Genomic DNA, 12,668 nt, shown 5'->3' on the forward strand with positions numbered 1-12,668 from the left:
GCTGTGGACGGAGGCGGCAGCAAAACGAGTTTTAGACACCTAAGAAATGTATGCTAGTTGAAATGTTCGCAATATTTAGAGTACTTTCACCGCTTTCTCTTGCTGTCAGACAGCCCTTTCTGATGGGGAACTGCAGCTATTATCTGTGCTCTCTTTAAAGTCACCACACTACTTTGACAAAAACAGTAATTGTACTTAGCAGAACACAGGAGTTGCTGGTCTGTTGCTGCTTCCATCAGTCAGTAAGTTTGTGTTATTGTGATTTTGGTGTTTCTAAGGGTTAGTTTGGATTCACCAAAGTCACACAACGACACACAAACTGATCGAGGCAGCGGTAGACCAACAGCTTCTGTGTTCTGTGATGTAAAACTACTGTTTTAGTCATAAGAGTCTGAAAGGGTTTATTGTTTCAGGTGGCCGGGGATGTCAATGGTTAGCGATTCATTGGTTTTTGACCAGTTACTCTTCAGTTTACTGCACTGCGCGCTATCCAGGGCTGGTGGGAGCTAACCTCAACTAGCGGCGCCGCTATTTTGGCGATTACCGCTTGTCTCTCCACAGGTCACCACGGTCAATTTTTAGCTGCAAACACCCTTTAGCAAAGTTTACTATTTATAGCTCTGTTAGTGTGGTTAGCAGTGTCAGCAGGGCTAGTGGGGCTAACATATTACAAAATGCTAAAGAGGATTTGTGGCTCAAAATTAGGCCACTCACTCACCGTGCCTACCTGACGGAAGACCTGAGGATGGCCAGCGAGTACAACACCACCTCTGTGCCATCACCAACACAGTGTTTATCGCCAAATCAGTTGCTATGCTAACCAGCTGCTAGCTATAGCTGCTAGCTAATTCCCACCCAACTCGGTTGGTGCGCAGTGCAGGGCTGCCAAGGCTAAAAGTACTGGAGACTCGAACATTTTTACAGGTGGCTAAAACACGTTTTGCAGCTGCCCCGTCCACATTCCTGTCTGCTTCTCCAAACTGACTATGGATATGTGCCTCATACAACCCCACTTCAAAAAGTTTAAACTATCCCTTTAAGCAGTAGCTGTGTGGTTGCACTGGTGCTGCTCTGCTGTGACACTCATGAAAACAGCACAGAAATGGATGGTGAAACTGAGTGTATGAGGAACAATAACGTGAAAGGAAAGGTTTAATATTTTGGGAGATAAGTTGCTTGTTTTTTTTGCCAAGACGTTGATGAAAAGATTGATACCACTGTCATGTCTGTACGGTAAATATGAAGCTACAGCCAGCAGCTGGTTAGCTTTAAGTTAGCTTAGCACAAAGACTGGAAACAGGGGCAAAAGCTAGTCTGGCTCTGTGTGAAGGTTCACACTCTGTCAAGCACCACCTCTAAAGCTCCTGTTAGCCTAGCTTAGCAAAAGGACTGGGAACAGGAAGGAACAGCTAGCATGGCTAGCATGTTATATCCAGTTTGTTTAAATACATATAAAAACCACAGTGTAAATGGATGGAGTCAAAAGCTGGTTAGCTTAGCTTAGCACAATGACTGGAAACCGGGGGAACAGCTAGCATGGCTAGTAAAAAAACAACCAACCATTTGCTGGTTTATGGCTAGAGCTAGAAGCTAGTTAGCTTAGCTTAGCACAAAGACTGAGAAACAGTTAGCATGGCTAGCATGTTACATCTTGTTTGTTTTAAATCCACAGTGGAAAATCATTAATTTACAGTTTTATGGCCGGAGTCAGAAGCTGCACAAAGATTGGAAACGGGGGGGAACAGCTAGCATGGCTAGCCATGTTATATCAGGTTTGTTTAATCCATACCAAAACCACAGTGTAAAAAAAAAAAAAGTAATCATTTCCTGGTTTACCGCTAGAGCTAGAGGCTGGTTAGCTTAGCTTAGCACACAGACTGGAAACAGGGGAACAGCTAGCATGGCTAGCATGTTATAACCAGTTTGTTTTTCCGTACAAAAACTGAAGCGTAAAAAACCCCATGTAGGTCAGTTGTTTCCCTATTTTCAGTCTCTGTTTTCCAGTCACTAAGCTGCTAGCTGTAGCTTTATAGTTAACGTACAGAGTGGTATCAATCTTTGTAACTCTTGGCAAAAAAACCCGTCTGTTACATATGACACATGATGAACATACAAAGATTCTCACCACACCAGCCTGTCTTAGTGTTTCTAATGGCTTAATGAAGAACGTTAGCTGAAGTCTAATGAACAAAATAAATCACAAAAGGGGATAAACATTTGAACGTCCAAACGTCTATACATCTTTTGAGAGTTATCTGTGTTAAATCTACAGTATGAGGCTCTGACAGTCTCAGACATCACACACACACATGCACACACACAATCCAGGAGTTAAACTCAGTGACTGTTAGCCCTGACGCCACGAGAACTAACAGAGCGAAATATATCCATCCAAACTCAGACAACAAACACGAAGGTAAAATAGTTAAAGCACTCAGCTTGTGGTCGATGACAGGGTCGGTTCAGCCAAAACTAGACTCATACTTTAACACTTTCACCTTGTGAGCACACAGATAGTTTCAGTTTTATTTGCAGACGCTTCCAGATGTCCGTCAGTGTTCGTCTTCCGCCGCCCCATCACAACAGAGGTGTGGTGCTCATGTAAAAGTTATATTGGACAGTAACATGTCATTTGAAAAACAAAGTCCACTCAGGATAATCCACAGACCAGACTCACCAGCACAGACTTTACAGGTTGGGTTTTTTTTTTTTTTTTTGGTTTGAAAATAGTCCCCAATAAAAATTATTCTCAGAAACCAGGGCATTGTTTGTGGATGGTTTTTCAAATGTCATGTTTTACCACAAGTTATGTTTCATTGTGCTGAGGCGGAGGAAGAAGTTTAGCAAATAAATATCTGCAAGTAAAACCTAAACTGTCAACATGTCTACCAGGAGTAACAAGGAAATCATAGTTTTGGGTGAACTGGCCCTTTAAAGGGATAGTTTGGAGTTTTTAAAGTGGGCCTGTATGATGTACTCGTCCACAGTGGAGTCTGGTATTGAAGAGAGCATAGATGGATATAACACAAAGGGCTGTCTGAAGGCAGTGAGAACATTTTAAATACAGCATAACTTAAACTGACAGATTTTTTAGGTGTCTCAAATTCTTCTGTCAGTACTCCTGCCTGCTTCTCCAAACTGGACGCATACCAACCGCCATCTACTGCAGCTAACACACTGACTGTGTTTAAGTACCTCATACAGCCCCTCTTCAGATGATCCAAACTATCATATAAGTCCCTGCTGCATGTGAGAAAGGATGCTATAACCTGTCTGTGGTATAACAGCAGTGCTGTGATGTGCTCGGTCAGGGTGGGGGTGGGGGGTACAGGTTGTAAGTGGAGTGGGAGTTGTGAATGGAGGAGTGTGAGGAAGAGAGTGGGGATGATGAGGGGGTCAGGTGATGGAGAAGAGGGTCAACACAGTTCAGAGGCAAAGGGACGTGGAGGAGGAGGAAGGAGGTGAGCTGCAGCGTCTGGTCCACTTCAAGTCAGGTAGTCAGTGTGAAATTAACATTTAAAAAGGTTCATGTTAAAGGCCCCGAAAACATTTTCTCAATCAGGCTGTTGTTACAGGGGATGGACTCATATTGTTTTCTGTTTTTACTAGTCTACTTGCTCCATGCACCGATCAGGATTTAAAAACATTTGAATGAAAATGAAAATTAAACCGTTGTTTAATCTGTAAAAAAACCTGAAGACTCAGAAAAGTTACTGCACTCATCCGAGAAATAGTCGGTCACCACCGCACAACATATCGTTTTGCGCTTTTGTTCGGATTAAACAAACAAAATATACCGTGTTATTATTTAGCTTTACGGCCTTTACACACCAACTAATATATTTTTTAACGGTTTTTCTTTTTTACATAAAATATCAATATTATGCAAAGTAAAACCAGCGTAATTTTTTTCCCAGAACAAGGTCAATTATCTGAGCTTTCTCACAAAGAATAACAGGGTGTAACAATCCATGCATTCGGAGTGATATATCAATTCACTGATCAACGATCCAATGTCATCTTTGCAACGCGAATACATCGATCCATATCATCATCTTTAGGTTACGCATTATTGGTAAAGTCTGTCACCGTCAAACAACTCTGTTTAAACAATGTTCAGCTGAAAGAACGTGCATGCAAACTGAAATTCAAACGTGTTACGTATAAATAAGATATGTAATTTGTTAGGCTATGAGTATGTGTTAGCATTAGCATTAGCATGTAAACATGCTAATGCTAATATTAAGTCACAAGCAAAAAAAACACTTGTTTTGTCTCTGAACCCTGACAGTTATTACTGAGCTGAATTTGATACTTGTGTTAAATGATCTTGTTGTTTTATGGCTGTTTGGAGAAGTTTGCCTTCGGGACTTTAAGACAGATGGTCCTGAAGTTCTATGAAAAAGATGATGGTTTGGGTTAAAATAAAAAGATTTCTTCCAGGAAAGTCTCTCCGACAGAAAGCCCTGAAGGTTTACTTATCCCATGTGCTGTTTTATGTGTTTGCGGAGTCAATTTTAAGTGAACTTCACTGCTCTTATCATTTACGTGTTGTTTTTATCTTTTATGGCCAGAAGTCAAAAATAAACGGATGCCAGCATCTTCTGTAACAGACTGTGTTAAATGGGCAGATAATATCGTTTCATATTGATCGCAGGCCCCTGAATCAAGATCGTAATATCTGCAAATATCATATAATTGTTCAAAGAATTGATGTGATACAGTACCGTGATGAAACTAGTGATTTACACCCCTGGTGGATAAAGGCATCAACCAATTATGTAGCCTATAGTTTTTTAAATGAGGATTATAAAACGATGACACGGTAGATTTTATAACTGTAACAGTAACTGTTTACCAGAGGGAACTTTAAATTAATTTTGCTGCAAGGAAACTCCGTATAAAAGCTCACAGGAGCTCAGGCTACACAACTACTTATCTCAGACACACTGACAGACGCTGCTCTGTAAGGGTCAGCAGGATCCTGGTAGTTGTCGCAAATCAGCCAATCTGTTCACATCGAAATCTTTTACTGAACGAGTTTTGCAACTGACGCAAATTCGCATCGCTGCCGATAAGAATAGTTTTGATCTGAAATATTAGCACGCAAGTATTTCTCATTTTTGTGTCATACTGCTTGAAAGATTTTGTCACCCTGGGACGCAGCCAGGCTAGCTGTTTCCCCCTCTTTCAACTCTTTATGCTAAGCTAAGCTAACCATCCACAGACATGATGGTAGTATCAGTCCCATCTAGCCCTCAGGAAGAAAGCAATTTAGAAAATTTGCCAGAATTTTTGCCTGTGTTCCTTTAATGTTGGAGAGAAATAAGTTTTCAGGGGCTTTAAAGTTCAATGAGAAGAATAAAAAAAACTGGAGGAGCGGGTTTTAGTTGCAGCCTCCATCAAAACATCATTTTCTTTTTTATCTGTGTCTTAAAAATCAGTAATAATATTAGAGTCTGAACTGATGTGGACCTCAGCGCAGCTCCTGGAAAGGTGTCTGGAATGCGTGCAGAATGTGACGGGGACGTTGTAGCGGGACTACCTGCATCCACATCATTGGGCCAACCGCTGGACTGAGAGCTGCTGCCGGCCGCCGGGGAACGGCCTGAGTAGAAGACATCGTCCACCGGGCTCTCCATCTCGCTGTCGTCAATGGACTTGCGCTTGTTGGAGCTGAGAGAGAGAAGTAAGAGAGGAGAGGGTTTAATTCATGAAGAAGGAGAGGAGGAACGAGTTAGAGGGATGTCGATGTGTTTTAAAATCAATCTGTTTTTATCCCCTTTTCTTTTAAACGTGCGTGTTAGTTTCGGTTTCTCACTGAATCCAGCAGACACTTCTCATGAGTATTATTCATTTGTGGGATGTTTGAGGACAAATGTGAGGTCTTATTTCTCCTGTCAGGCATGTGTCTGCATAAAATCAAGAGTCCTAAGAATTCTAAATGTCAAGGTTTCCCTTCAGTGTTTTGTTTTCATATTATGTTTTAGCCGAAGGGGACGAAGCAACACAACTGGAGACAGCGAGACAAACACGAGGCCAGAATCTATCCAACATGCTGTATCCATGCTGGCCCCGAAGCTGCTTCACACTCGAGACTGAGCGCTGAGACTCTGCGTGGTGATGCTGGAACTCATTTGTGTGTGTGTTTGCAGATTCTTATAGACTCATACATCTGTGACCAATAAAATTAAGGGGCTTGTGAACGTACAGCGTTTCACTGCTGATCCAGAATGTTTAAATATGTGTGCGCTCATGTGCATATCCGTGTGACAGCATGCGTGTGTGGCTTTAGTGCGAGTGTGATGCAGGGGTCTGTGTTACATTAGTATCAAGGGAGATATTCTGTAATGAGTGTAACTACCTCCGTGGGAGACTTGCATAAAGCTCCATTTCAGTCCTGCAGCGTAAGATGAAGCGAGAGAGGACGACAGAGGGAGCAGGGGAAGTAACGGAGACAAGAGACACAAACACAGACGGAGCGACGGACAGATCGGTGTGGGAAAAATGAGAGGGGATGAGGAAGATTAGCAGTGAAGGAGGAGAAAAGGGGGAGAAGAAAGAGCACAATCAAAAAGCAGAGCAGGCTCAGCATAAAGAATACAGCAGCGTTCAGAGGTTAAAGATTTAAGAAGTGAAGAATATTAGTACAGGGGAAACACTCTGAGTGTGTGTGTACCTGGTGGAGGGGGTGGAGGTGATGGAGCGCCGTCCCAGGGTCACCTGGTTGATGTTGTAGTAGCCGGGGCTGTCCAGGTCAGCCAGGGAGAAGTTGGGGCCGGTCGCTGTCGCCACCGGGGCTGAGGGATGCACACACAGACACACACTGGTGTTAATATGTCGCCATTTTGATTCAGACTTTAAACATCAACCAGCTGATGGACCGCTGTAAGATCTGTGCAGACGTTCATGGTCTCCTGATGATGTATCCTAATGACTTTTGTGATCCCCAGATTTGTTTTCCAGCATCAACGTGAGGTTCACATTCGTCATTTTGATTCAAATGTCTCTACAACTGCTGGATAGATTATCATGAAACTTTGTAAACCCATTCACGCCGCACTCAGGATGAGTCGTGATAACGTCTGTCTTTGTCTGTTCCAAAGGCTGAAAACTAAAAGGGACAGGGCGTTTGCTGTCAGGGCCCCGAGGCTCTGGAACAATCTGCCCGAGGAAATCAGGTCAGCCGAGTCAGTGAGCTCTTTTAAGCCCCTCCTTATAAAGACTTTTTCCTGATTTAACTTGAGGTTCAAGTTTATTTAAACTGTCTTTATTTCCTCAGTTTTTATAAACCAAAATGTTTTTATCAGCTCTTTTAAAACTAATTTTTGACATGTAAATCACTTTGTAACTCTGTTTTGAAAAGTGCTTTATAAATAAAGATTACTATTATTATATATTATGTGTAGATTAATGCACGTGATGTGAAACTGAAGTTCGCTAGTGCAGGTTCTGCCTGTAAGCTTTTAGCCGTACGCGGTTAGCAACATGCGCTGAGGTTAGCACAACAAGCCGACTGGCTGCGAGTCAGTCACACTAGGGAGCAAGAATGACCAGTGAGTTTTAAGACCTGCCTGCAGGTTCCTGTCGGACGAAGATGGTAAGTTGGCGCTGCTCCATCTTTGGGTTGAATGTAAATGGAAACACATCCAACATGCAGACTAGGGGTGTGACGATCTGGATCGATATACTGATTCGATGATCAACGATCCAGTATAAAAGTGAAAACATCGATACACATCATCATGTTTAGGACACGCCTTTATTTTGAAATTCCCATTTCAAGTTTGTGTCACTACTTCAGTCCAAGCTCACCCTTGCAGAGAAAAGTGTCAGAGGTGTGAACTGGCCGGTTGAGCTGGACTAAGCCGACTGATGATGTCACCTGACACTCTGGTTTTAGAGCATGTCACCTGTTTCAACAGCCAATCAGCTTGTAGTGAAGTCCGCTGGTCAAGTCAAAATGACTGCAGACGACGTGTTGGCTTGCTGCACCATGCTTTTTGTTTCCGTCCTCACAGTGTGCCGGTGTCAGACGGTGGGTCTCTGCTGCTGCTCGCTGTATGTGCTTATGCCCCGCCCCCTAAACTATCATTGGGATTATCTTGCCAACTTTGCTTCTCTGCTGCAGAGATGATATTTTATCTTTATTGTTGAGGTTCCTGTTTGTTTGTATTTCTTGAAATCCTCTGGTTTTATTTGGTTGAATTCAGCTTTGTTTTAAATCCGGTATCAACCGTGTAAAACGCTTTGGAACTTTGTTTGAAAAGCGCCTTATCAGTGGATCTCCTGCCATTTTACAACACTGTCTCACACAGCCAGTCTGCGGCGCTTGACCCTGAGCTCGCTGGAAGATGTCGATCATTAAAGACGGAGTCACAATAATCACATTTAGAGCCGCGGTCGTGCCCGAAAACAGCTGGACGGTGCAGTTTTTAGCAAACCTAACTCAAACAGGAATAAATAGTACATTTGTTGGGAACTATTTTCTGCTGCGGATTAAAACACATTTAGTGCAGTGCACATAAATTACAGTGTGAGTGTGTTCGTGGTTACAAAAAAAAAAAAAAAGAAAGGAACATGACACCCAGTGTGAAAGAGAGCCTCAATGATAGGTTTGTGAATGGTTTCAGACGACAATAGAACAGATGAAGAGGATAAATCCGGCTCTGGCCACATAGACGATACTTCTCATGTCATTAGGATCAATTCACTGTTATTACGGACTGTAAGGAAATATAAAATATCACAAGCTTTATGATTTAAATAATAAGTTATCCATCAAAAAGTTTGGTGTGTGAGGCTGCTACATGTAGTTTCACCCTGAAGGCGTTGTAATGAAGTGACAGTATGAAGTGTACGAGGAGTGACAGGGAGAGTGCGTCTGCGTAGAGATTGACTTGGGAAATTACAGCCGTGACTCACTCTGCGACACGCGGACCAGCTCTGCGACGTTCCACACCCCTGAAGTCACAAAGCAGTCCTGGAAACTCAAGTGGCCTGAAAGAGAAAGAGGAAGAGGAGTGTGTGAGAGCGGCGGTCTGCAGGGTGGATATACCAAACATGCATAAAATTACATGTGCGCACACACACGCAGAGGGAGCTGAAAAACACATGTATGGGAACGCTCGACACGCTGCTGGTGTGGGAACATGTGTTTTCTATAACATACAGACTGTTGGGTCGGTCATGTTCAGCTTTTTATACCTAAAAAGGAAAATTCTGGTTTATTAAAAACTCGGGTGTTAATTTCACATCTTTCTTCAGAGGCATTCACACAAGTTGTAAACAAGTAAACAGATTATCTAAACCAGTAGTTCCCAACTGGTCCAGATTTCTCCTTCGTCATTAGTTTAAGGTCCACACAGTTTAATGCGTTTGGCGTCATATGAGCGTTTGACCATTTTGTCAAGCTAGTTTTCTGTCTCTCTGAAGTAGCTGTCTGTTAGCCACTCACTCTACAGGAGGAAATGGCACTTCAAAATAAAAGCTCTGTGCCGGAAATTCACTGTACTCAAAAATAAAGTGTTCACGAGTCACTTGAGGTTCATTCAGAATGGACCTGCGACCCACCAGTTGGGAACCACTAATCTAGCTGCTAGCTAGCGTTAGCTCCCACCAGACCCTGCTGGGGTGCATCAAAAATTAACTGGGACCGACATGTGTGACCGGTCAGAAATATTCTCTGTGGTTAAGTGATTAACAGTTAAGCACTGACATCCCTAATTCAAACTTTTCCAGTAACTCCATGAGTTGATGTTTTGATATAGTTTTGTAAGGGACACAAAGGGCGGGACACACCTGCAGCAAGTTAACAGCTCCATAAATGACATTTCATCATTAAAAAGAAGTTGATTTAAGTAGACAATGTAGATGTCACAGTGATGTCATTTTATCAGCTGGAGGTAAACCTGCCTCTCCACCACAAGACCAAATGTGATAAGACCAAAGGACTGGACGGAGGCCATCATCAAAAATGCTCACATGTGCAGCGCACACTTCATATCAGGTTAGGGAAAAAGTATTTCCTGTTGTAGGGATGAATAAGGTTATGTGTATTAAGGGTTATCATGTCCACCTCATCAGAAACTGGGGAGGGATTAAGAGGAAGATTGGATTTCTCTGCAACGCTAACTTTTTAGCACATTAGCTAACGTTAGCTTCCATAGCAAAACAAACAAGTGTGGTCCTCCTTTGTAAGATTGGCTTCCTGTGACATCATCCATCCACTGAGTGAGAGCATACGGGTCGGCCAGTCTGGTCCCGTTGGTCAGTGTTTACTTATTCAAGTAACACTGGCGGTCCCGGAGAGTGAGTGACCTGACATGGTGCGTTGGTAAATTCAGTCTGACGCTCTACACTAAAATGAGAGCCCTGTTGGTGGAAGAAACGCAGCGTTATATTTCTACATGAATGAACCAACGGTTAAGTTAATCACACATTCACTCCGCTCGGCGCTCTGCTGCTCCGTCTCCACAGACAGAGTGTCCAGAGTGCGCTCTGCCACTCTGAGAGTGCGCTGCTCTGGATAACCCAACGCTACATTCAGACAGCGCTCCCAATTTATCAACGCTCCAGTTTGTGTCAGAGTGCGCTTTGGCACTCCGAACTGACCACTCATTTCTTCTTCCTCCACTGTCAACAACAAGCCAACAGAACTTGTTAGCTTTTCAGTTAATGTCTGTGCAGAACTGTTTTTCCTCCAGCTAAGCCCCGCCCACTAAAAAACATCATACTGTTTACTCACTGTACACTAACAGGTCTATAAAATATGACGACGGACATGTGAAGCTTCAGTACAGCCCTACAGTGTACTGTACGGAACTCCTGTGCTGCTCTGAAGTCTCCTCGGCCTCCCACGTGAACTTTGTTCATCCGTGCTCTATAATGTCCGTATCCATAATACCCGGGTCTGTGTGGTGTGTGCATACAGAACATCCTAAACTCCAGGGTTGAGTGAACTTTAAATCCACACCCTCCCTCCTTCATTTCATCCCTCTCTCCATCTGTCCGTCACTCTTCTCCTCACCCGCCTCACCTCTCATTTTCTCTTCAAACCCCCCGCCCCCACCTCCACCTCCCTTCACTTTCCTCCCGTCCTCCATCTCTTTCTCCTTCTCTGCATCACTCCATCCCTGTCGGGGGTTAACCACAGCGGGGACGGCGCATGAGGTCAGTGCTGAGCTCGGCAGCAGCCATGTGGTTCCCATCTTCCAATAACGTCAGTGTGATTTATGAGTGGCCCGCCACAATCCCAGCACAACCCCCACGCTACAGTACCATCAGCTCTCCTTACCATAATAAACTCAGACCCAACTCTGCCGGGATACACTGCACACAGAGAGGCCTGTGTGTAGGGGGAGTGTGTGCACACACTATGTGCACGTATAGGTGTGCTTGCACGTACGCACAGGTGTGTTAAACATTTTTCTGCATGCATGTGTGCAAACGGGACACGCTTGTAAACTCACCATTTGGTGGGGGCTTGACGTCTGTGTCTCCTTGCTGGTTTGAGTTGTCTGATTGTCCTGATTGTTCTGAAAGACACAAAAAAAGAGAGAGACAGAGAGATGTTTAGTCAGGTGGACAGATGTCTGGATGCGACCCAAGGTGAGGGTTTCAGGTTAGCATCAGAGGGAACTCTTCAGGAACTTGACGGGAAACGGCGCCTTCTTTCATTCTTTCCACTGAGGAGAGACAGACGTGGGCCTGAGATTAAAGATGCATACTTCTGCTCAGGTTAAACGTCAGTTCAAAGTCATAAAATGGCAAATCAAGACGTTAATATCCTCGATCCTGGAGCCTGTCGCTGTGGGAAAATCACGAGAAAAGCCTCAAAGAATTCAGTTTGGAGTGCTTGTTCTTTTTGGCTTAAAAACCACTTCTCTCCTTGTGTGCGTCTCTTTCAGGGGCTCAAACGTGCACTCAGACTCCTTCAGTTAAAAGAACACTTCACCTGCAAAATGACTGTTTGTATATCAATTACTCTGCTAGTGTTATGCTGAACTCATGAAGACAACTTTGCTTTTCTCTCATGCCTCCAGGGTGAACGAAGAATCCAAAAAAGGTGAACATTCTTTATGAACTGAGGCAAAACAACAGTCTCAAGTATCCAGTCGTGTGCTCAGTACTTCACAAACATGTATTTCCACTAAAACACTGATCTGAGTTCAACACATGTGCATGCCCAGGCACGCTACATATCCATGCAAGAGACTGTTTGTACCGACGTGTTTTAAATCGCAATGTTTTCCCCTAAATACAAGTGTTTGTGAAGCACTGAGCACACGACTGGATACTGAGACTTGGATTAAACTGCATGAGTTGATGTTTTGATATAGTTTTGCTGTTGTTAAATGTGGACCCTGATTACCTTAATTCATGTAGAAAGTTCGGCTTCTTTGGATTCTTCGCTCGCTGTGCAGGCATGAGAGAAACACAAACTTTTCTTCACAAATCCAACACAACACGGGCAAAGTAATGAATATAAAACGGTCTTTTGCAGTGAAGTGTTCCTTGGAAGTCCCAGTGAAACAGGAAGTAGAGCGTCTTTAGTTTCTGTGCTGTGACGTACATCCAAGGGAAGAGGAATATTTGAGCGGTGTACTGTTACAAGAGGGATTCAAATTCAATCCTTATCATCTGATAGGACCAAATATGCTTAAATT

General features: G+C 43.4%; 1 protein-coding gene across 17 annotated transcripts in view; it reads right to left on the minus strand.

Annotated features, from left to right (window-relative positions):
* Nucleotides 1-12,668, minus strand: part of nfixb (nuclear factor I/Xb) — a 221,532-nt gene that overhangs the window by 39,932 nt on the left and 168,932 nt on the right. For 11 of the 17 annotated variants that reach the window (XM_049561072.1, XM_049561064.1, XM_049561066.1 and 8 more), the window contains 5 exons: nucleotides 11,472-11,537; nucleotides 8,926-9,000; nucleotides 6,680-6,800; nucleotides 6,365-6,400; nucleotides 5,546-5,676 (listed from right to left, as the gene is read on the minus strand). In XM_049561072.1, the coding sequence (XP_049417029.1) occupies nucleotides 5,546-5,676; nucleotides 6,365-6,400; nucleotides 6,680-6,800; nucleotides 8,926-9,000; nucleotides 11,472-11,537 (429 nt within the window). The remainder of the gene's footprint in view (nucleotides 1-5,545; nucleotides 5,677-6,364; nucleotides 6,401-6,679; nucleotides 6,801-8,925; nucleotides 9,001-11,471; nucleotides 11,538-12,668) is intronic. The other 6 variants (XM_049561076.1, XM_049561078.1, XM_049561068.1 and 3 more) reach the window with 1 other exon arrangement.

The sequence above is a fragment of the Epinephelus fuscoguttatus genome, linkage group LG19 (assembly GCF_011397635.1).
Source record: "Epinephelus fuscoguttatus linkage group LG19, E.fuscoguttatus.final_Chr_v1".
NCBI lineage: Eukaryota > Metazoa > Chordata > Actinopteri > Perciformes > Serranidae > Epinephelus > Epinephelus fuscoguttatus.